General features: G+C 34.0%; 1 protein-coding gene and 1 pseudogene across 2 annotated transcripts; one reads left to right on the plus strand and one right to left on the minus strand.

Annotated features, from left to right (window-relative positions):
- LOC106798522 (uncharacterized) overlaps positions 1-25,103 on the minus strand; it is a 221,451-nt pseudogene that overhangs the window by 106,302 nt on the left and 90,046 nt on the right.
- On the plus strand, positions 7,747-17,562 carry LOC100799539 (glycosyltransferase-like KOBITO 1). 2 transcript variants are annotated; one of them, XM_041014619.1, is made up of 11 exons: positions 7,747-8,270; positions 9,636-9,785; positions 9,914-9,966; positions 10,477-10,585; positions 10,703-10,837; positions 10,965-11,009; positions 13,525-13,712; positions 13,791-13,932; positions 14,962-15,008; positions 15,118-15,205; positions 16,953-17,562. In XM_041014619.1, the coding sequence occupies exons 1-11, from the start codon at positions 7,911-7,913 to the stop codon at positions 16,953-16,955; spliced, it is 1,320 nt and encodes a 439-aa protein (XP_040870553.1). In that variant the 5' UTR covers positions 7,747-7,910; the 3' UTR covers positions 16,956-17,562. The 2 variants fall into 2 exon arrangements, with proteins under 2 accessions (XP_040870553.1, XP_040870552.1); XM_041014618.1 differs by having other exon boundaries at positions 7,749-8,270; positions 16,855-17,562.

Raw genomic sequence — 25,103 nt, forward strand, 5'->3', positions numbered from 1 at the left:
TAGAAAAAAGAGCGTTGGGTCTTTCTAACAAACGAGTTGATGCATATGAAGATATTTCTCTAATTGATCTTGTTCTTCTGTTCTATGCTGAAGCCTAAAGTACTAAACCTCAATCCCTCATAAGTTTAGACTAATTTAACCCAAGCTTCGTCCTCAGATCCCTCTTGTTGGACTAGGCTTAACTTAAACAGCATTATCATCACAGCATAATAAGAAAACTAAAACCCCGCAATCCATCCCTGGTAATGCAGTTATGTAGCCCTGCTTCTATCAAGTTCTAAGACAACAGTACATTTCCCAATGCTAAAGTCACCTAACAGTACACACAAGTGGGTGATCAGACCAAGAGCATGCAGTAATTAAGCATTGAAAGAAGCATTAAACACACAAAACACAATTAATTAGATATGAAAAGTAATTACATCAACTGTTCATTAGAAATCCCCAACTAGGGTTTTTAGCCAGCCATACAAGGAACCCTAATACAAGTGAGGCAGAAAGTACAAAGCAATTGTTGCTTACATAGGAAGGGGGATCCCTCCTCCTCTTCTTGGCACCTCACAATCACCCAAACACTCTCTAATCTCTCATAGTGATGAACCTTAGCTTCCTTGCTTAGCTGCTACCTCTCTGTTTCCTCCAGAGCACTCTTCTCGAAATTCTATGCAAAAGTATGCAGCTCTGGTAAAAGTGTTGTGTTTTTCTAATTCTGACAAATCAGGCTTTAAATAGGCTCTGAAATTACGATGTCGCGCTTAGCGCCAGTAAGTGGATTTGGGCTTGGCGTGAGTCGTGCGTGCACTGAGCCTGGCAAGAGACGAATGTCTCGCTTAGCGAGCTGATCTCGCGCTTAACATGCGGCCTTGATTCTTGTGCTCTTCCAAATTCTCTCATCACGCTAAGCGCGTTGTAGTTGCGCTTAGCGGTAGATGCACGCTTAGCTCATAGGTTCCGCTTAGCGCGACTGCTCCTTTTAGCACTTCAAGACTTTAGCCTCTTTTGACCTGAAATTGTACAGATTTTATCATTAATTCCAATTAAAGATACTCTAATGACAGGTGTCTAAACATATCAAGATTTATTTACAAATTCCTACAAAAGAACTATAAATTGAGGAAACTATACATGTTTTGAAAAAGTTTTCTATACAAAAGTGTCATACCCTAATTTCGTCCGGGGACCATTGTTTGATGGCATGCAACCTTTGCTTGACCGCTTCGAGGTACTTGGCACCCAATGTTGCACGATACGTGAAGTTCCATAACGTGTCAGAAGTCAAAAGAGAGCATTGTTGCACGATCCATGAAGTTCCATAACATGTCGGAAATCAAAAGGAAGCATTGTTACACAATCCGTGAGGTTCCGTAACATTTCGAAAGCCAAAAAAGGGATGATTACGTAATTCGTAAGGTTCCGTAACATTACGGAAGGAAAACAAGTATCGTTACGGAATTCATAAAGTTCCGTAACGTTACGGAAAAAGAATCAACAAAAAAAGGCAGGGGGTGTGTTTAGTAAACAGGGGGGTGCAAATAGCAACCAGGCCCACTTGGCCGAGCTGGGTGGCAAGCTTCTCTCTCTTTTCCCTATAAATAGGGAGAGGAGGGAAGAACAAAGACTTTGAAGCCTCCTGGTATCTGTGGATCACTTGAAATTAGTGAAAAAAAATCGTTTCCGTGAAGAAAATCCAAGCCGAGCCGCTTCCGTAACGCGTCCGAAATGTTTCCATGGGGGATTTCGTGAAGATTTTCCACCGTCTTTCGTCGTTCTTCGGTCTTCAACCGGTAAGTTCCCGAAATCGAACTTTTCAATTCATTCTATGTACCCTTGGTGGTCCCCACTATTTTTGCATACTTTTATTTTCATTTCATTTACTTTCCGTACCCCCTTTTGACGTGCTTTAGTCATTTATTTAAGTCATTTTCTAGCCTAATCAAAAAATAAAATAAATTTCCACCGATCATTTGAATTGTAACATCCATTAATTTCTATTAAAATGAAATCCGATCGTTCGGTTATGCCATAACCATGTTGGAAACCAAAAAAGAGGTAAAATAATAATATAATAATAAAAAATATCTTTTAGTAAAATAAAACAAAAAAAAATCAATCGGACATTTCTCTTTGGGATTTTTCTTTCTTAATTGAATCGACTAATAACTAAAGTGAAACTAAGGCTAAAATCAACTCACAAAGTCAAGCTTTGTCCGCAAAAATCACTGAAAAAACGTTTTAAGGTCCAACGCCTTAAACGATCCTCTTTTCTTTTTTATCGGTTAACATGGACCGTTCGAAAGTGTAAAATCAACACATCACTGCCTTTTAAAAGAACTACGTAGGTCTGATTTCCTCTTCGATGGAGGGTACGTAGGACCAAGAGCCCCGCTTTTGTCGACCTCAAAAATAAAAAAGAAATAAAAGTTTAGATACATATTTTCACACAATTCTAATCTTAGGCTGTTGTCCTTTGGGACAAACGTGAGAGGTGCTAATACATTCCTCAAACGTAAAGATAACTCCCGAATCTGGAATATTCTTCATGACCGGTTTTCTTTAGTTTTTCTAACGTTTTCCTTTCAATAAACGTTGGTGGTGACTCCACGCATTTTCCTCCTATGGAAGACGCACCCATGAGCCTCTCCTCGCTCACCCGCAAATGGGTAGGTTGTGACAAAAAGTTAGTCGTATAAGACGACTAACACAGACCATGAAACAAATTGTTCTGAATCAACTGAATTAATGAATGTGGATAGGTTATATTTTATGCTTGAACCTCCGGCCACGCAATGCTAGTAAAGAACTGCGGCACAGATGTACTTGAGTAATCTTCTAGGGTCACTCGTCGAGGTTTCTCTTTAGCCATGACTTTGGCTTCAAATTCTGCTTTTTGAGATTCCCTGGATGTAGGTGAATTAAAAGATGATGACTCAGAAAAGTGAGCCTCTTCAAGGATTGATGTTACTGTTCTGTCGTGCAAAAGCTTTCTTTTTCTCTTTGCGTTGTTTCTTCTGAAGGTTGCTTCAATTTCTAAATCCAATGGAACCAATTCACCTGCAGAAGATCTACGTATGCAAACACTAACAAGAACAACAGTTAACCAATTCAAGAAGAAAATAAATTCTAAACTAAACAAATATTAACAAAAACACAAATTAATAAATCAAAGAATAATGAATTAATGCCTTCAAACTGAACTAAACTTTCCAAATGGAAAAAGTTCCCCGGCAACGGCGCCAAAATACTTGTTCGCGCTCTGGGATACTACTTGTTTGTGTGGATGCAAAATCTACCGGCAAGTGCACCGGGTTGTCAGGTAAATAATTAAAACGGTGTGAACTAGTATTGAACTCAGGGAACTTGTTCCTTTGGTAAAGGTTTGTTCAATAAGCAGGCCTTTGCAAACAGAAATCATGATTGTGAATGAAAGTAAAAGTATGTTCTATTCTAATTACAAAGCAATAAACGTGATCAAGTAAGTGTGAAAACATATATCTAAAGGCGTTGGGTCCTCTTACTGAGCAAATTGATGCAATTAAGGATGTTTCTCTAATTAAAGATGTTTCTGTGTTCTATGCTGAAGGCTCAAGTACTAAACATCGATGTCTCATGAGTTTAGCCTAATTCTAATTAAACTTCATTTGCAGATGTCTCTTGTTGAACATAGCTTAATTAAACAGCTTTATGATCACAGCATAATAAAAACTAAATTACCGCACTCCGTGTCCAGACATACGATAACCTAATCCTACTCTATCAAGTTCTAAGGAGACAATACATCTTTCAATGCTAAAGCCCCTAACAATACATATATATGGGTGATCAAGCCACAAGCATGCAATAATAAAGTACTGATAGAAACAATGAACACATAAAACAACCTTAATTAGATAGGGAAAGAGTTTACATCAGTTACTCAGCAAGAATCCCCAACTAAGGATTTAGCCTTCCATAGCAAGGAACCTCCTTTTACAATGAAGAAGAGGAATTAAGAGAAATTGCTTGCTTACAAAGGAGTGGGGATCTCTCCTCCACCTCTAGGAATCTCACAATCACTCAAAAACTCAAAAATCTTCCTAAAAGATCAAAACTTGGCTTCTTTGCTCTGTTCTTTGCCACTGTGTATTTCACTCTTCAAGCTCTTACGGCTATCCAGCGTTCTCTCTCGCTTTTCTGCTATTCCAGGCTTAAAAAGGGCTCATTGACCTCGACATCGTGCTTAGCGCCATTCTCGTGCTTAGCGCGAGTAAGTGAATTTTTGCTCAGCACCAAACTTGCGCTCAGCCTGGAAGGTGACAAACGACTCGCTGAGTGAGCTGATGACGCGCTAAGCGCATGCCCGTGTGACAGATTCCCTTCCAGATTCCTCCTATCCGCTAAGCGCATTGAGCTCGCTTTGCGAGACATCAACTTTAGCACTTCTTCAAAATAACTCCTTTTTTCCTGAAATTGAAGAGAAATTGACATTAATTCCATACACAAGGCTTCTACTAAGCACAGATAAAAACAAAGCAAAATGTATTTACAATCCTACAAAAAGAACCATAAATTGGGGAAAATATATACATTTTGTAAAAGTTTTCTATACAAAAGTTAGTCGTATAAGATGACTAATATAGCTCAAACCTAATCTTTTGGTCTTCAATACCCATTTCTAGCTTCTTCTTTCCCATGTCTACTACACAGCTTGCAGTGGCCATAAATGGACGTCCCAAAATTAAGGGAATATCTGTATCTTCCTCTATGTCCATTACCACAAAGTCAGCAGGAAAGATAAGGTGTTTGACTCGACTAAAACATCCTCTATTACTCCATAAGGTCTGGTGATGGAGCGATCTACTACCTGTAAAGTCATCCTAGTCGGCATTATCTCCAACTCTCCAAGCCTCCGACACATGGAAAGCGACATCAAATTAATATTGGCTCCCAAATCAATAAGAGCCTTGCCAACAGAAACATCACCTATAGAACAAGGTATAGTGACGCTGCCTGGATCCTTATGCTTTGGTGGAAGGATGCGTTGAATTACGGCACTGCAGTTCCCCTCCACAACTATGGATGTACTTGTTCTTCCGAGTTAGCATATCTTTCAGAAATTTAGCATAGAGCGACATCTGTTATAGAGCTTCTCCAAAGGGCATGGTAATTTCTAGCTTCTTAAAAATATCCAGAAATCTAGCTAGATGTCTTTCTTTGTCCTTCCTAGAAGGTACCAAGAGATATGGTACTTCTCTCCTTTCAGCTGGAGATGCTTCTTTCTTTTTCTCTCTAGCACACTCACTCTTGCTCTTTTTCTTCTCTTCTTTTCTTTCATTTTCATTTTCATTTTTCTCATTTTTTTTTCATTTTCTTTTTCTTTCTCTCTTCATTTTTCTTTTTCTTTCTTTTCCTTCTCACTTATTTCTTTTTCACTCACTATTATTGGTATCTCCTTCTGCTGATCATCTTCTGCTTCCACTTCTTCCTCAGTCTCACTCAAAGGTTCCACCACTGGGTCAATTTCTGTTTCAGTCATCAGCTGTTGTTTTTCTTCACTTATCCTCTTCTCACCTTCAATCATGCTCATCATTTTGCTTCTAGTCATAACAGCCTTGCACTCCTCCTTTGGATTCTTCTCTGTGTTGGCTCCAAAGCTGCTTGACAGTCGATCTACCAGTTGTTTTGCCAATTGTCCCACATGGACTTCTAGATTCTTGATGGCTGACTCTGTGCTCTTTTGATTGGACATGGATACTTGCATGAACTAAGCAAGAGTCTCTTCCAGCTTCGTCGTTCTATCATAGAGACTAGGCCCTTGTTGTTGTGGCCTATTAGATGCCCCACCTTGGTCTTTATTGAACTGATTACCAAGGTGAGTTCTCCACTGTCCTTGTTGCTGATTATATTGCTGGCCATGTTGAAATCCAGAATACCCACCTGCATTAATGTTTGGTCTTGGCTAGTTCCCCATGTAGTTCACTTGATGCATTGTATCTTTTGTGGGAATGCAGTAGCCAGAATCATGTGCTCCAAAAGATTTGAGTTTTTACTAAAAAATTGTCTAATCAAAATTAAAATTTATTTTATATCATTAATATATATTTAGTTGCATAACAAAAATTATATTAAATCAACATAACCAATATTATTTTCTCCACACAAAATTAGTGTTTAAAATTAATTTTTAAGCAAATAATTATTCAACTTTTCTTTATTATTTTCTCATTTAAATAAATTATTCATAATTTTCTTCTATGAGGAAAAAAATTAATTTTATTTGATAAAAACAAAAAATGGGTTTGTAAAATAATAAACAAATATATTGTCAAATTATACCAATAAGGTCTAACGCATTTAGTAGATGGCTAGGTTTCACTAGCATTCCTGGTTTGTATGGCAATTGTTGTATGACAATTTCATATGTTGCTGGTTAAATGTTGGTAATAAAAAAAATGGCTAGTTCCTTAAACATGTCCATAGAGATTTGATTTCCTATCCTTGCTTATGGAAAAGATTAGTTGAAAAAGATAAAATCCATCTTGATGATTTCTACGACTCAAGGGTGAGTCTTATTACTTTCAACTATGGAATATTTTACTGTCTGAAAAAAGAAAAAAAAATATTTTGATACATTAATAATAAGATCTATCATTTTTTTAGGGAATCTAACATTGATAACATAAAGGAAAACCTAGTATAAAATAAAACAAAAAGTTAAAAGATACTCAATTGAATAAACAAAACTCAAAATATTAGTACAAATCTTAAATTAAAATCTAAAATTGATTTTTTAGGGAATCTAGCATTGATAATATAAAGAAAAAAAGTTAAAAGATACTAAATTGAATATTTTTTTAAAATATTAGTCCAAATATTAAAATAATTGACTATATTTTAATTTTAACCAACCTTTAATTATTGATTAACAATTTTAGCTATATTTTCCTCCTACAATTCTAATTCTCACATTTAGAAAATTTATCATTTTGATTTAATTCTTAATTTTATATACATTTTTTTACGTTTAAATTAATTAAATTATTTTTTGAAGATATCTTAAATAATGATATTAGATTTAGGATTCAATTAAACTAAAATAAAAATAATAAAATGTATACAAAATTATCTATTGAAATAAAATTGTGAATTTTATAAAATATGAGGATTAAAATAATAAAAAAAATAAGAAAATCAGAATCACAAATCAATAATCAGAGGAGTATCGAAATTGTAAATTAACCCATAATGGTTGGCTTCACTTCATATTTATTTTTCAAATAGTAATAAATGTTCTTTTTAATGCTAATTAAATATGAAGAAAAGGAAAACTTGTAGCAAGGAAGGTTTAAAAAGGAGAATGTTTCACTTAATTGAATTTTTTGTATTTCCATTTTGGATTAAAATCCTGAAACTTTATTTAAATTTTTTATAAATTATTTTTCTCAAAATTGATTAACTAAAAAATGTATCATCCATTCATCCTTAAATTTTAAAATCTATATTAAATCCCTTATTTTAAAATTTTTGAAATTATTTTAAATAAAAATTAACAAATATCAAATTTATTAAGTGAAATAAAACAACTTAATTAATTTAAAATAGCGTTTAGATTCCATGAGTCAACAAAAACAAACTTACCATTTATCATTAGATTTAGATCACGGTGCAACTTTTGCAATCAAAAATATCAAAGCGTGCAACTTTCGATGGTGATTTCAATTTAATTAATTTTCTATACTTTTGAATAAAAGTGTCAGTGATAGAGACATTTGGACTCCTCTAAATTTCCAATTTTTGTAAGATATGTACATACTCGAGCAGAAACACCTTGACAGTTGACACCCTCCTTCCTCACGGTCACAGTTGTTGTTGTTGTCACCTTCCGCAACCGTGTTGGGTGAGCCAATCACCGCATCCACCACCACCACCACACCATGCCCATCCCCAACCACCAGCTCTACTCTCCTTTCCGTACAACCCTATCTTCCTCTTCCTCCTCCTCTTCCCATTCCTTCACCTCGAAGATCCTTCTCCTCCTGACCATCCTCCCGGTGTCTTTGGCAGCCATAGCGTTCATCCTCCAATGGCGCGGCGGCATCACCGATCCGGCCACCCTCTCGTCGCCGCGTGGGTCCCACCACTACTTCCCCGGCATGGAGCCCTCTCCCCTCTCCCATGTCTCCCATAATTCTCACTCCCATTCTGACTGCGTCAATCTTGGCCGCACTAATTCTCCTTCCTTCCCTTACTACCACAACTGGAAGCTTGACTTTGAGGCCTCTCTCACCCCTAAGGTCCCTTATTTGCTTCATTTCAAAGCTCCCCTTCATTCATTTGTTATTTTTTGAATTTGATTGGAATAAGAAGGTGTTCCTATTTTGGACTATTTTTTTTGCTTCTGTTCTGCCTGCTGTTTGAAGCAATTAGTAGGGATTTAAATTTTGCTTTTCTTTTCTTATTATTACAATTTTTTTTTCGGGGGGTGGTGGGGGTGTTATATTTTGACTTTTTCCCCATACTATGGCAGCAATTTGAAGAAAAGGGTTTACTTTATGGTGGGGGATTTTGATTTTAGGTTTGATCCATGTTTGATGGATTTAGAGTAATTTGTGCAAGTTTTGGTGTATTGGGTTGATTTGGGAATTTTATTGGTAATTGATTATGTGAAGGCTTTTTCTAACGATATGTTTGTGTTATTGCTCCTATGTTTGAGTTAATCCTGACTGATGGGTTTGACTGCATTTGAGCAAATGTTGTTAATGCGATCTGTGTTTTGTTGCTTTCCTATGATCTGTTCTCGATGGGTAGTTTGTCATGTGAGTTGATGTAGACTTTTTCATTTCTTCAGTTCACTTTCCTTCATTCACTTCTTTTTTTTTTTTCCTTTTTTTTAATTCGATTAGAATTAGAGGATGTTCCTATTTTGTGATTTTTTTTTTGTTCTACTTTGATTGCAATTTGAAGCAATTTTCGTTAGAAATTTGTGTGTTTTTTGGGGGGAGGGAGGGAGTTGCCTTTTTTGACTTTTCCCCCTTACTATGGCAGCGATTTGAAGAAAAAGGGTTTTCTTCATGGTGAGCATTTTGATTTTGGGGTTGATCCATGTTGAGAGGGATTTTGAGTAAATTGTGCAAGTTCTAGTGTGTGAGGTTGTGTGATCTGTGTTTTGATGGGGCGTTTGAAACTGGGGTTGTTTTGGGAATTTTTGTTAGTAAGATGAAGGTTGTTTCTGAAGATATGCTTGTGTTAATGCTCTTATTTTTGAGCAGTTTTGTTAGCAGTAGTCCTTTATATCTTTACAGACCTTGTAGGAAAGTTGATTTGAGTTAATGCTAGCTAATGGGTTTGATTGCATTTGAGCAAACATTGTTAACAAGATCTGTGTTTTATTGCTTTTCTGTGATCTGTGCTGGGTGGATTGTTTGTGAATTGGGATGATGTAGAGATTTTTTCGTTAGTTACAATTTTTTAACTGAAAAATGAAGATATATTTGAAAATATGATTGATTGTTAGTGTCGTTACCTTTTAGTTATCGACTGGTAGCATTGTTCTCATTCTTTATTTTAGAATGAGAACTCAATTTACTTCATCTTTCCAGATGTAATGGAAGTATCTGTGTTGCTATTGATTTCATCCTCATTTTCTTCTTGATGTGCAGATCTGTGTTACAACTAGTACATCAGCAGGGCTTGAGCAGATTCTACCTTGGATGTTTTATCATAAAGTCATTGGTGTGACAAATTTTTTTCTTTTTGTTGAGGGGAAGGCTGCTTCTCCTGAAGTATCAAATGTCCTAGAATCAATTCCTGTAAGTAGACAAAGACAGTATTCTATCCATTTCTGGAATCAGGATTTAATTCTTTTGATCTGTTTTTCCTTCCTCCTTTCTCTTACATAATAATACCATTCTAATTTGGTTTATGTTGTTTAAACCAGGGTGTTAAGGTTGTATATAGAACAAAACAGCTGGAAGAACAACAGGCTAAGAGGTTAATCAATTTTACCATTTTCTTACTGACTCTTACCCATTCAGTTGATTTTTTCAATTTACAATTGTAATAGAACAGTATTCTTCGGAGTTTCTCAATTTGCAAATTTGGAGGATGTTTTTAACCATAATAGTTTTACACTTCAGTATGCCCATAATGACTCTTGTAGGTATACAAGTTTGTTTTTCTAATTGTTTTTGGTCATCATCATTACTATAAAATTTTATTGGGATTATAAGGTTGACTTGGTGGTAAACAGAGAAGGGACGGGGGAGAAGTCATGGGTTCTAATCTCCCCACTAACAAAAACTAACAAACTAACAACTAACATTTGCCGATAAAAAACAAACTATAAAATCTTATTTATTTTCCTTGTCTGTGTTTTACTGTTAGTATTCTTGTAGAATATTTAAGTTCCCTGTTGTCTTCAGGATACTTATTCTAAATTCTAATATTTAAGAGATGGTTTGGTTTTTTTATACAAATTATTTATTTTGTGGGTTGCATCAGCCGTATTTGGAATGAGACATGGCTGGCAGGTTTCTTTTATAAACCCTGCAATTATGAACTTTTTGTGAAGCAATCTCTCAACATGGAGATGGCTATTGTTATGGCAAGGGTATGTCAAACTGTTTTGTCGCACAAATCCTTATTTTTCTCCAATTTTTTTTTAAATTATGGTTTGGTTTGGTCTGTAATTTGGCTCAATGTTCTACTTGATGAAATGAAATATCAGGATTCTGGCATGAACTGGATTCTTCATCTTGATACAGATGAATTAATGCACCCAGCTGGTGCTCGGGAATATTCTTTAAGGCAGTTGCTCCTTGATGTTCCAGGACATGTTGATATGGTCATATTTCCTAACTATGTGAGTAGAATCTGCAGATTCTTTTTAATTGTTTAGTATTGATGTATATTTCATGGTATTGGAAAAGATTTTGCTATATTGATAGCTTCAATTTTGTAACCTGTGCTGCTGTGTTTGTCTCTTTTAGGAGAGCAGTATCGAGCGAGATGATATCAAAGAACCTTTTAGTGAGGTAAGTCTTGGAAGCTGTACATTGTCATTCCAAAAAGTGTCTAACTTATTGCAGAGAACCTGAAATAAACAGCATGTCATGGATATAATTGTATTAAGCTCATCTATAATATATCTAAATCCGTTTGCAATGCTGGTAATTTTTAATTTTCCACAATTGAACATATAAGTTCATTAACTTAAAAAAATAAAAAGAACGTACTACTTCATTAACTTCAAAAAAAAAAAAGAACATACAAGTTCATTAAGAGAAAATAATGGATTCTTTATATCAATAAATCTGACCTACGTTATCTATACATAGTTGACAATCACATTGTACTGACAATTACAAAACTGGTGTCACTGAATTTTTTGTTGGTGTATCTGAGTTTGTTGAATAACAGAAGGAATTATGACATTTGAAACACTTTTTATTTTAGTTTCTTGACTGTAAAATTTGAAATCTCTTTTATCTATATCATACTAACTTTATTGTTTAGTTGAGGTACAAGCCTAAGCCTTTTAGTTTTAGTTCAAAGTTTGAGATTATTAGGCAAACTGGTGCATCGGGTCACTGTACTTTAGAGGGGTTAAAAATTCTTGAAGGTTGCGATGTTGTGATGGAAAACATTTATTGCTGGGTTGAGTGTCATGTTGGAATTTTTTTCAGCTGACTTAGTGGGTAGGATAGGATAGAGAAATGCTTAGAAGTTTTTAATCACTGAAAATGTTAACAAAAAAGGCTTCGATGCAAGAAGTTAAAATGTTAACAAAACAAAAGTTGATGGTGCATTACCAGGCTCCAAGTCTGGGACATATTAGAAAAATTTAACTAAATAAACATGTCAAACCCAATTTTATTTACCTCAAAGTAAATACCGGATAAGTGATCAGCACATTGCAAAAGTAAACTTGGCTTTGGAATCTTGGAGGCTCACACATGATACACCTCTTAGGCAGTGAACTGAAGTTCCCTTACTCAGATTGTGTGATACGAAAGAGCCTTACTCAGATTGTGTGATACGAAAGAGCATGGGTTTTCGTCTGCCTTTATAGACTGAGGCAGTATTTTTTATATGTTAGAATGAGCATTTCAGTGATCGCTATTTCATGGTTGCCTCGGTCAAACAAGGTTTGTATTTTGGGTTTGAAAATCTTGTGGGATATCTGATTATGATTCTAACCCTCATTTGCTTGAGGATATAATTTTGGTAGTCTCATGGCTCAAAAAAAGAAAAAACCCTTTAGTAGTCAAAGCAATACTATGATCAACTCTTTTGCCCCACCTACTATGGTTATGCACCACAATTAAAAGGATTAGATTTATGCAGCACAATTAAAAGGACTAGATTGGTTTCAACTAAATCTTCTAGTGATCGAGGCCGTATCCGAATCAAATAAACATTAAAAATGCAGTATCTAGGAAGTGATCCTAGATCGTTTCCCAACGAACAATGGTCAACCAAACGTTCATAATAGGTAATAATAAAACAGTAACAAATTGAGGGGTTGTTTGTTTTTGTAATTTAAACAGCGAGCAAATTTTAATTAGAAAATAATAGAATTAAAACACGTTGTTTCCCCTTGATTCATAAGCAAGTCTCTTATCCTAGGTTACGAGAATTTATCCTTTATTAGTTCAACCACTTAATTCAACCCTAAATTAAATTACTATGCGAAATTTAACATAAGGCTGTCATTATATGATTAAACAACACATACACCAATTAATCATGAACGAAACTGATCATTAAGCATGAACATAAATTAAGCGCAGAGACAATTAATCAAGTACTAAGCATGCATGGATTAATTGCAACAAATATAGAGTAATTGGTGAAGAGGAAAAACTGATCACAATTCAATAGTAATAATAAAACCTCAAAGAGAGCTGTGTTTGATCCTCAAGAGAAAACAACGCTGGAGACTTAGTCTTCCATTAATCAGTAAAAAACGAAATTGCAGATTGAAGCAGAAAACGAAATTGCAGATTGAATAGTAAAAACTGGAATTGCAAAACCTAAAATTATTCTTTCTCCCAAAACGAAAAAGCCCTCAAAACTAGAACCTTGGTGCTGTTATATAGGTTCTCAGCCCCAAAGCTTACAAATCTGTTTTAAGTCCAAGCCCATAAATAAAATAAAATCTGGACAAGATAAGATTTGATAAAATAAAATCTAGATGAAATAAAATCTAGAAAAGATAAGATTGGATGAAATAATATTTAGATGAGATCAAATCTGGATAAGATAAGATTTGATAAAATTGTCTGCTCTCTTCAAGTCCAAGCCCAATTCCGGATTCAAGCCCAATTGCTTATAATTTTCCTGAAATTAAATTAAAAACACAAAATTAGTCCAGTAGGCCCAAATGATAAAATTGCATAATTAATTTGATAATTAAGGCTAATCAGTAATTAAAATGGTGATAAAAAGAGTTAAGAAATAGGAGAAACTGATGACACATCATCTAGCATAAAAGTAATTCTAAATTATAAATTTGTAACCTCTTTATCTCCTGATCTGTCAAAGCAGGTATCGATGTTTAAAAAGAATTATGACCATCTTCCAAAGGATACATACTTTGGCATGTATAAAGATTCTGTACGTGGCAATCCAAACTACTTCCTGACTTACGGAAATGGAAAATCAGCTGCTCGGATACAAGATCATCTTCGGCCTAATGGTGCACATAGATGGCATAATTATATGAAAACCCCAAAGTATGATCCTTGAATTCACAAGACCTGTGTATCCCTTGACTTTTTTGTTATTACCCTGATGGTTCTGAATTCTGCTAGTGAAATCAAATTGGAAGAGGCTGCTGTTTTGCATTACACATATGCTAAATTCTCAGACTTAACTTCTAGACGTGACCGCTGTGGTTGCAAACCTACAAAAGAAGATGTCAAAAGATGCTTCATGTTGGAATTTGACAGAACTGTAAGTTTCCGGATTTTATTATTCTTTCTCTTGTCCTGTTCAGTATTCTGTTTTGATCGCATGTCAGAAAACAGGATTTCTTATGCCGGTATGTAGGAGTGTAAGTGAGTCAAGCTAAACACTTGAAATTGAGGTTTGACTTGTTTGAAATATATGATGCTTGGGGTTGACTCATTCGAGTTAGTTTATGGTTTGATTATTTTTTCTTTATCAAAATTCTGTAAAAAGTGTTTATTTATTAATTTAATATTTATTATTTAACATAATTTTGTACTAGGTGAAGTAAAAACAGAAATAAAATATAATTTTGTATTTATAATGATGATTTGAGATTAGAAATGAAATCTTTAATGAATGATAGAAATGGTCAATCTTTTGAAGAAAGTTTATGGTTGTGTATTTAGAATATGAATCTTGATGATTGAAATAATAAGATAAATGATATGGGTAGGATAGTAAGAAATACAATTGTAATCTTTCTAGTAAATATAATGAACAAAACTATAAATTTATAATAATCTAGGTATACATATAAGCTAATTACTAGTTATTAATATCCATTCTGCAGTGCTTGAGCTGGGCTCATTTAAATAATTGAGCCCAACTTTAAGTTTGAACTTGTTTATTTGGCTAATCAAACGAGATTGATTGAGCACTTAACAAGCTGGAGTTCAATAGTTTGTTTGGCTCATTTATATCCCTACTGGTATTTGGTTATTTTACTAAAGCTTGAACTTAAGTTTGGCTGTTAGTGAATTTTGGCTGAGTATCTTTTCTCTAGTATGGAAGGTGTGACACTTGTGTAATGGGAAGGTCAATGCCTCGTGAGTTGTGACCTGGTGGTCACGGGTTCTAGTATTACAAATAGCCTTCCTGCATATGGGATAATGCTTCCTAGATCTGACCCTCATTAGATTCAACAATGGGGGGAGCCTCATGCGCCGAACTACCCTTTTTTCTATTTTCTGGTGTGGGAATGTTAACTTGTATGTAAGCACTCATTCATCCTAATACACTTGTCAATTTCAGGCATTTATCATTGCTTCAACTGCAACTGAAGAAGAAATGATGAAGTGGTATGTTTGACTTCAATTCTTCGTATTTATTTATGCTCCATCTCTCCCATATTTTAACCACTATGTTATTGATCTTCCAAAAACATATGGTCTTTGCTTGTTGATCCAGGTATAATGAACATGTTGTGTGGGGTGATAAAGACCTGAAGATGAAACTTTTGAGGAAGGGAGTATTGACTCGTATATATTCTCCCATGGTAAGTGATAAGCATTAGTGTTAGGGAAGAGAAAGAAGGTTAATGGTAGTAAACCTAAAATTTTATTGCAACACCCTAACCTAGTACCCCTACATATACTAATGATAAAGGTTAAATACTGCTACTATTACTAAACCCAAGCTTGCTAATAATAAGACTGATAACCTAATAAACCCTAATAATAACAGTAAGCCTATTTCGCTTTTTATTCAAGTGAATCATAGATTTGGAAAGTAATAAGAAAATGGAATGGACAGAAAGAAGATACTCACACAATATGAAGAGAAAGTTGGCCAGTTGTACAAGTTGATTGTGGGAAAATCTTTGGCTACTAATTATTTCTAAAACCTGTTTTAATTTTCCCCCAATTGCCAAACACATTAGAATGTGTCACTTAAGATAGAGATATGACTTGTTAAGACTTAATATCTAGGGATAACTTTTACTTTTTAGATGGTATAAATAATGAATAGTTGCTTCTATCATTCTACTTTTTTCTATTTATCCTTTTGCACGTTTCTTTTTGGTCAACTTAATTTCTAAGTCCCTGAACTATTTGGAGATTTTTAAATAATACCCTATACTCTGAATGTTTGTAATTAGATCCCTAAACTTTTAAATAATTTTTAATTTGTTCCGTGGCTACATTTTCGTTGGGGTTCCATTAATTTAATTGAAAATTTTCAAATGCTTCAACAACCATGTTGCTAGTTTAAGTTAGTGGGTCCCACAATCATTTAAAAAATAATAATTAGGTCCTCCGTCCTTATACTAATTGGAACTCTAACGAAAACGTGCTTACTGGTTAGGGACAGGCCGGCCCTGAAATTTTTGTGCGGTGGACGAACTGAGAAAATTATACTTTTGTAATCATTTGAATTTTATCCTTCTTGCATTTTTTTGACAAAATCATTAATAATGTGTTAATAATCAAGATTTTTAAATAATCATATTCAATAGAAATCAAAACAATTTTATTTAGTCTACCTTGTGACATAGTTTCAAATAGGATTTTAACAATTTCAAGTTTGATAAATTAGCTTCTTTTAGTAGAAACAATAGTTAATATTATTTTTTAAGTTTTACATGCATTAGGAAAACAATTAAATGTTTTTGAATAACTCAATATCATAAACTTTGATTTTGATTCATTGTTGAAGTTTGAATCATAACCATTGCAATTCTTGGTTCAAGAACTTTGTTCATGTAATACTATGGTAACGCTAATAGCAATGAAAAGAAATAATATGTCATATTCTTCTCTTTTACATTCAACATTGTACTTAAATTGTGAATTCTTTAACTCAAAATTGTCAATAAATTTTGTTGGTAAGTGGAAACATTGCCATTAATTGACTAATTGCTAGCATTGTTTCCCTAAAAGAAACTTAATGAAACTTATTAATATAAATTATATACAAAAAATTGGTGTTCCTCTAAAAATGGAGCTTTGGGCGATTGTCCACCTAGACTGCCCTCAGGGCCACTACTAGTTAGGGACCCAATTAAAAATTATTGATAAGTTCAGGGATTTCATTACAAATTTTTAAAGAAGACACCTTTTTAAAAAATTTCAAATAGTTCAAGGATCTACAAAATAATTCAACTTTATTTTTTTTAATACTCCAATATGCACTGGTCTTCTTCAGGTCATAATTCAAAGTTTAAGGGAATCTGGAGTCTTTAGTTCTGTCATTGCATCTGCCCCATCACTTTCTAAAGAAAACTTTCTGCTGTCAATTGATAGTAGTAATTCTTCAAGAGTCTCTGCCTCTGTAACCCTCCCTTCTAGAAAGGTTGGAAGGACCAAAGAATCTCAAGCAGCTACACGGAAGGCTCTGTCTGTTGAATCTGCTGCATTTCACGAAGTGGCTGTACCACCACTGTCTCCCCCAGTAGTAGATGACAATGACCTCATTTCACATAATTGATCTTATCTCAGAGATTCCTTCCATCTCCTTTCATTTAAGTATCACTGTCGTCATGCGATATTATGCCGTATTGGAAGAATCTGCTGGTGAAGAAAGAGCATCTTAGCTGCTTTTTCTGATTATCTGAGCTCTGAATATATTTGGTGTTTGTTGCTGTCCAAATGCCAAGTATTGATTGTGGTCAGTGGCTGATGGCCATTGATGAAACAGTTAGATATCGTTAGTCATTTTTTTGTATAGAAACCTCAGTGCCATTAATATGAATTCTTTTTTATGCCCCTTTTAAGTCCCTTCTGAAATTGTGACTAGGATAGTAGTATATTATTTCACTCGTCAATTATTCTTTGTATTATGCGTATACCTCTTATGCTACACAACGATTTCAAAGCAACTACCATGACATGCTATTAAGAATATTTATTTATTGATTCCTTATTGCTAGTTTTTTTATTGGCAAAAAACTTGTATTATAAATGAAGGTACCAGGGGTACCAATATACATCCATAGTATCATATATAAAAAAGAAACAAGGCACCTAGGTTACTCCATATTAAAACCCTCATGAAGGAATAAATATAGAATAAACCAGATATTAGTAATCATAAATGTAAGATCTGAACCATATTGGGGTTGATCCATACGCATAATTTTCATTATTCAGCATATATGATTTATTTGCGTATTTACTCCATAGTTAAGTTGATATTCGGTCAGTTTGAAAAAAGGATATAGCTGAGCCAAAGGGAAAGGCAAAAATTTTTGTTAATTTTTTGTTGAAAATGAAATCTTAGATTTTAGTTAAGAAATTAAGTGTCGAATAACTTATGTGCCAACAATTTTTTGTTACTTTGATAATCTTTGTACTAGAAAAAGATGCAATTCCCTATTAAGGTTAATAAAATATTTGTTTTGAATCGATTATATTATATTTTAAGGTGAAATAAATTAAATTTCAAAATTAGATTTTAAGTCAATTCAATCTAATTAATGATTTTTTTTCAAAAAAAAAAGTTTCTAATTTTTTTAGACTTTTTATAAGCAATTTTTCTGCATAATGTTTTTACAAAATTAAATTAGATTAATTTTATTTTGAGTAGTAAATTAGTGGTTAAAATTATTATAATAATTTAATTCTTGAAGGTACAAAATATCCTTTTAATGCTTAGAATTATAAATATTAATCATTTTAAATTGTTATTTTGTAATTTTAAAGATTAAAGTAATCATTATTTAATAATATAATGAATTAAAATGTTCACCATTTGATATTTTTTAAAAATTGAAATAAAATACCATAATTTTAAATTAAATTAATACATTTTTTTTTATATTTTCATACTTAATAAATTGATAAAATGTTAACGTCAACATGTAAAAAAAGACTTAATTATTAATTTAGTTTTTAAATTATTTTAAATAATTTAAGGTTCTCAACTTCTTAAAATACAATCAATTTGATCCTCAATTTTTTAAAAATTTAAAATTAATTCTCAAATTATTTTAAATATGATTATTAAGTTGTTAATGCTTTTTCTACATGATTATTATGTTCTTAATGCTTTTTCTATATCTTCACATTTATTGTTGTCATGAGCCACAAATACCATATAGCGATGGCGACCTTGTTCTGCGGCTCCAATCCAATCTCTTATCCCTCCGCATTCGCTTCCTTGAGGGCCCCACCCTTCTTCTTCAACTCTCCGGGAACAGTGAGGCTGGGCGATGGCGGCTCGTACGGGCCCCAGCACCAGCTGCATCCTCTTTGCCATTGTGCTACCGTCCTTTCTCCTCCGCATCACCATTTTAGCTGCACTTCGAATGGGCGATAAGCTCGACCAAGACTGGCTTGAAGAGGTAAACTTCTATTCGGGTAAATTTTTCGGTGAAGACTTGTAAAGGAAGAAAATAAGAAAAATTGTTTTCCCGGATAGAGTAGTCTCCTAATTGGCCCAAAGGATGGATGGAAGTTTATGGGATACTAGAAGCCGAAGGTCTTTTTGTGACTAAAATTAATTTTAGTCACAAAATGTGGGCCTTTTGTGACTAAAATTAACTTTTTTTTTTGGATAATTCGGTCTTTTGGTAATGTGGGCTTTTTGTGTTGTTATTAGACACCTATAGCATGTCTTTCACCTGTTTGATGAAACTCCCCATCTTGGTTTTACACAATTGTTCTCACTCTCTGAAGAAATGCTAGCAACATATTTTTGATGAAACTCCCCATCTTGGTTTTACACAATTGTTCTCACTCTCTGAAGAAATGCTAGCAACATATTTTTTACACTATGTTATTTGGTAAAATTTGTTGAGATTTGGGTTATTTTGTGATTTTTGATAAATTTTAGTCAATAGTAAAAGTTAGTTATAAAGAGGTTATATAGTGTGTTCTAGTATCCTTCTTATAATAGCAAGGGTATGGTAACGAGTATTCTAAGAGAATGAATTTGTGCTGCACTATAGAACTTTTTGGTGGAATTCGAAAAGTTTGGTTGTTTGTTTTTTGTGTGTTGATTCACCTTCTGTTAGTGTCTTAGTATATTAATTGTTTATTGATGGCCTGACACTCAAGTGAGAGAAATTCTTAGAGGGGCACAAATAAACGGTTGACAAATGTAAAGTCATTCCTTAAAGATCAATGTGCATTGCTAAAATGGCCTATACAACCTTACTCATCTCAACTTGATATGAATTCCCGTCTAAGAAATTTTCCGGGTTGTAGACATGTTATAAATTTAGCATGAAATCTTTGCCTTGCACCTTGCACCTTTAAAAAAATTTTGAGTCCAGACTTGAGAAGGTTGTTGATATTTTTTCATCATAACTTGGATCTCTCTGGCTACAGGCATGACGAGCCCCACTAATGGAAGCTTGCTTGTGGAGCTTCTATGGAGGCTAGATCTTTGAGCTTCAATGAGGTCCTTCAATAGTGATTTTTCACCATGGAGATGCAGCGGAAGACAAAGGAGAAGAGGAGAGGGGAGACACCATCCACTAAGGAATAAGCCATGGAAGAAGGAGCTTCACCACCAAGAATGTGCCTTGGATAAGAAGCTTGAAGAGGATGCGTTAATAGAGGAAAAGAAAGAGAGAGAAAGAGAGAGGGAGGAGCATGAAATTGAAGGAGGAAAAGGGGGAGAGAAGTTGAACTTTGAGTTGTGTCTCACAAGACTCTCTCATTCATCAAAGTTACAACAACTGTTACACATGCTTCTATTTATAAACTAGGTAGCTTCCTTGAGAAGCTTTCTTGAGAAAACTTCCTTGAGAAGCTTCTTTGAGAAAACTTTCTTGAGAAGCTAGAGCTTAGCTACACACACCCCTCTAATAACTAAGCTCACCTCCTTGAGAAGATTCCTAAAGAAGCTAGAGCTTAGCTACACACACCTTTCTAATAGTTAAGCTCACCTCCTTAGCGACATGCATAAAAAATATGTGAAACACTTGTTCCTTTACACGCTAATTTTAAGTTTTTAACCAATCATGTATATGGAATTGAAGACTCGCGACATGCATAAAAGATATGTGAAACACTTGTTCTTTTTAATAGTATTTGTCAGTTATCTGCTGTTTTTGATAAATAGTATGTGGAACTAGAGATAATTACGAGAAAATTGATTTTAGGTTAAAAAAGGGTTATGACCCCTGATATAGCAAGAAATGAAAGCTTTAATGGAGCTTGAAAAATATGATGATGATGATAGTGATGATGGAGACACTGAAGAGGACAATATGGAAACTAATGTGCAAGAAGAACCTACCCTTACACAAGCTCACAGCAGACCCAAAAGGGAACCTTAAAGTTTCATCTTGTCTATAAACCTATTGAAAAAGATGATGGAACTCACAAACCGGTGGGGGGGGGGGGGGTGAATTGGTTTTCAAAACAAAACATACTTTTAAAACCAAAGTAAAAAAAAAAAACTTCTTTTGCGCGGATCGTATCACAAAACTTTGATAAACCAATACTTAATTAATTGTAGACAAAGAATCAAGCTGAATGATTTGATGATGCCAAGGGATCACATGCTTCTCAAAGCTTTATTCAAGACAAAGAAATTAAAGATATTCAAGATGGATGATCAAGACAGTCTCTAGAGTCTTAGGAAGAGTATATTAAATAGGAAGGGAATTCCTAATTGAAGTAGCAAAAGGTTTGGCCAAGAAATTTAAGTTAAAAAGTCTTTTTCAAGAGATTTACTCTCTGATAATCGATTACCAGTGGCCAAAAATGATTTACAACAGCTATTAAAATTTGAATTCAAAATTTGCACTGTGTAATCGATTACACATATATGGTAATCGATTACCAGCAGTTATTGAATGTTTTAATTCAAATTTTAAAGCTTGTAATCGATTACACACATACTGTAATCGATTACCAGAGGAGATTTTCAGAAAATATTCTTAACAGTCACATCTTTTCATTTGGTTCTTAAATGGCTATCAAAGGCCTATATATATGTGACTTGAGACATGAATTTGCTAAGAGTTTTCAGAACAAAAAGATCTTATCTTCTTAAAAAGAAAAATCGTTTTATCCTCTTACAAATTCCTTGGCCAAAACACTTGTGATTCAATAAGAAATTATTTGAGTGCTCAAATTGTTCAATCTATCTCTTTCAAGAGAGATTTCTTCTTCTCTTCTTCTTTATTCTGAAAAAGGATTAAGAGACCGAGGGTCTCTTGTTGTAAAGAAATCTGAACACAAAGGAAGGGTTGTCCTTGTGTGGTTCAGATCTTGTAATAGGATTTTACAAGATAGTGGAACTCTCAAGCAGGTTGCTTGGGGACTGGACGTAGGCACAAGGGTGTGACCGAACCAGTATAAATCTGAGTTTGCAATCTCTCTTCCCTTAAACTCCTTTAATTGCTTATTATTTATTCTTTCTTTTCAGTAAGTTTATCTTGCATATTTTCTTAAGAGTTTACTGTTAAGGAATCTAGGGTTGCGGGTTAAAATCAAAATAGAATTTTTTAATTAGGAAAAGTTTGTGATATCTTAATTCAACCCCCTCTTCTTAAGATATCCGAGGCCACTTGTCCAACATTAATCACCCTTTACACAAGATCCTTTGTTAAAGTTCTTTCTTTCAAAAATATATTTTCTTTAACCTTTAGTAAATTAATTAAGACCAGAATGAGAAAGAAAGATAAAATCAAGAGAAGAAGTACACCACTTTTTATACTGGATCACTCTATCTCTAGAGAAACTAATCCAGTTATCTAATCCAAACCCGAATTAGATTTTCACTACGCATATAGAATACTTACAAGCAATCACAAACAATCTTAGTTCCTACTCCCAAAAAAGAGACTAAGGTACCCTACCCTTAGCCCAAACTAGAAAAGCCTATTCTAGCATGCCTTCAGGGATTCATGCACAAACAAGTGTCGAGAAGTATCATCATTATATATCTTCCTAATGATGCAATGCTAATGCAGTATATTCTCCCCTTTTGCACAATGCAATATGCCAGGGCTAGTTGATCGAGGCCGTACCCGAATCAAATAAACATTAAAAATGCAGTATCTAGGAGGTGATCCTAGGTCGTCTCCCAACGAGCAATGGTCAACCAAACGTTCATAACAGATAGTAATAAAATAGTAACGAATTGGGGAGGGGGGTTGTTTGTTTTTGTAAATTAAACAACAAGCAAATTTGAATTAGAAAATAACAGAATTAAAACATGTTGTTTCCCCTTGATTCACAAGCAAGTCTCTTATCATAGGTTACGAGAATTTATCCTTAATCAGTTCAACCACTTAATCCAACCCTAAATTAAATTACTAAGCGAAAATTAACATAAGGCTGTCATTATGTGATTAAGCAACACATACACCAATTAATCATGAACGAAAATGATCATTAAGCATGAACGTAAATTAAGCAGAAAGACAATTAATCAAGCACTAAGCATGCATGGATTAATAGCAACAAATACAGAGTAATTGGTAAAGAGGAAAAATTGATCAGAATTCAATAGTAATAATAAAACCTCAAAGAGAGCTGTGCTTGATCCTCAAGAGAAAACAACGCTGGAGACTTAGCCTTCCATTAATTAGTAGAAAATGAAATTGTAGATTGAAGCAGAAACGGAATTGCAGAAAACAAATTTTATTCTACGTGAACAATGTGCATTAATAGTAAAAACTGGAATTTTAAAATCCTAGAATTATTCTCCTCTCCAAAAAACTTCTCTAAACTAAAACCTTGGTGCTGTTATATAGGTCCTCAGCCCCAAAGCTTACAAATCTATTTTAGGTCCAAGCCCATAAACGAAATAAAATAAAATCTGGACAAGATAAGATAAGATTGGATGAAATAAAATCTAGACGAAATAAAATCTAGATGGAATAAAATCTGGATAAAATAAAATCTAGATGGAATAAAATCTGGATAAGATAAGATTTGATAAAATAAAGTTGTCTGCTCTCTTCAAGTCCAAGCCCAATTCCATTCAAGCCCAATTGCTTATAATTCTCCTGAAATTAAATTAAAAACAAAAAATTAGTCAAGTAGGCCCAAATGATAAAACTACATAATTAATTTGACAATTAAGGCTAATCAGTAATTAAAATGGTGACAAAAAGGGTTAAGAAATAGGAGAAAATGATGACACATCAAATCCCCTCACACTTAGCCTTTTGCACTCCTCGGCAAAATCAAAAAGCAAAGCAAGGAACAAATCCATAGACATTAAAGAGAAACAAATAAACACAAAAAAAATTACATATTTCTCTATGAATCTCAAGGAATGAAAGGAATGGGCAACATTCAACACGTAGAGAGTTAAAGAATCAAGACAGTCATGAAAATCATCCAAGCATCTCAAACATGGCAAGATAGTCAATCAGCTCAAGAATGAAAAGTGATAAAGTCTCATAAGATATGCACTCTATCTCTTAAGTGTCTAGGCTACTGTTTACTCTCAAACACCCATGAAAACGAACACCAAATAGACTTGGCAAGACTCTAAAATTGACAACCACACCACAAACACATGCATATGAGGATCAAAAGGTCTTTTAAGGTTGTAATGGGGCCAAGGGCAAGGTAGAGGAAAGTATGGGATAAGTAGCTAAAACCCCAAAAGAATAGAGGAGCAATGGGGAATAAGTGAGAACTAAGACAAAGTAGTAAACCCCAAAACAAAAATTAAAAATTAAGCATAAAAAGTAAACCCAAAACAAAGTCAACCAAGCCCTCAAACCAATCCAAGTCTTCAAACAAAGACCTCATTTATTCAACTTCATTCTTTTTCTGTTTATTTTTTTTTCATTTTTTTTGAACGTGAACAGTAGCAATTGAAAGCATTTGAAAAATAAAGCAAAAATTAGGCAATATATGTATATACATCAAGCATGGCCAAAATACATCATCAAGCATGACCAACAAAAACATATCATCCAATTATACATACCCCCCACACTTATTCCCAAAACAATTCCAAAGCTCTAGAATTTCTTAAGGGTAGGGTGAGATCATGGTTTTTCACTTAAGGCTTGTAATGAGCTTAAAAACAAAGAAAGGGGAACATAGGCTCAAATGGGCTATCAAAGGAATTAATTTAAGGTAGGCTCATTTGGCTAGAGGCTTATAAGAACAAAATGCCTAAATCATCTCCCAACATGCATGTGAAGCACGAAGTATCAACAAGAGTCAAGTCAAGGCTATTGTGCAAGCAATCAATGGGGCAAAACACACTGAATAAAATAGATGATGTTGACTCAAATTCTCACCAAGGGTAAATCTATCACTTTCAATTCGAACTTTCAAAACTAACTTGACATGTAGAGAAAAACAAGGATTTCAATTAACAAAATGCCAAGAAACTCCTATTTCGAAAACAATTACCCATTACCTGTACATAACCCAAAATTCAAAGAGAAACATGCAATGTTGTACACAAAACATAAAACCAAAATAACAAAATTAACCTAGATAACCTAACAAAATTAAACTAGA

Source organism: Glycine max, chromosome 4 (genome assembly GCF_000004515.6).
Source record: "Glycine max cultivar Williams 82 chromosome 4, Glycine_max_v4.0, whole genome shotgun sequence".
Classification (NCBI taxonomy): Eukaryota; Viridiplantae; Streptophyta; class Magnoliopsida; order Fabales; family Fabaceae; genus Glycine; species Glycine max.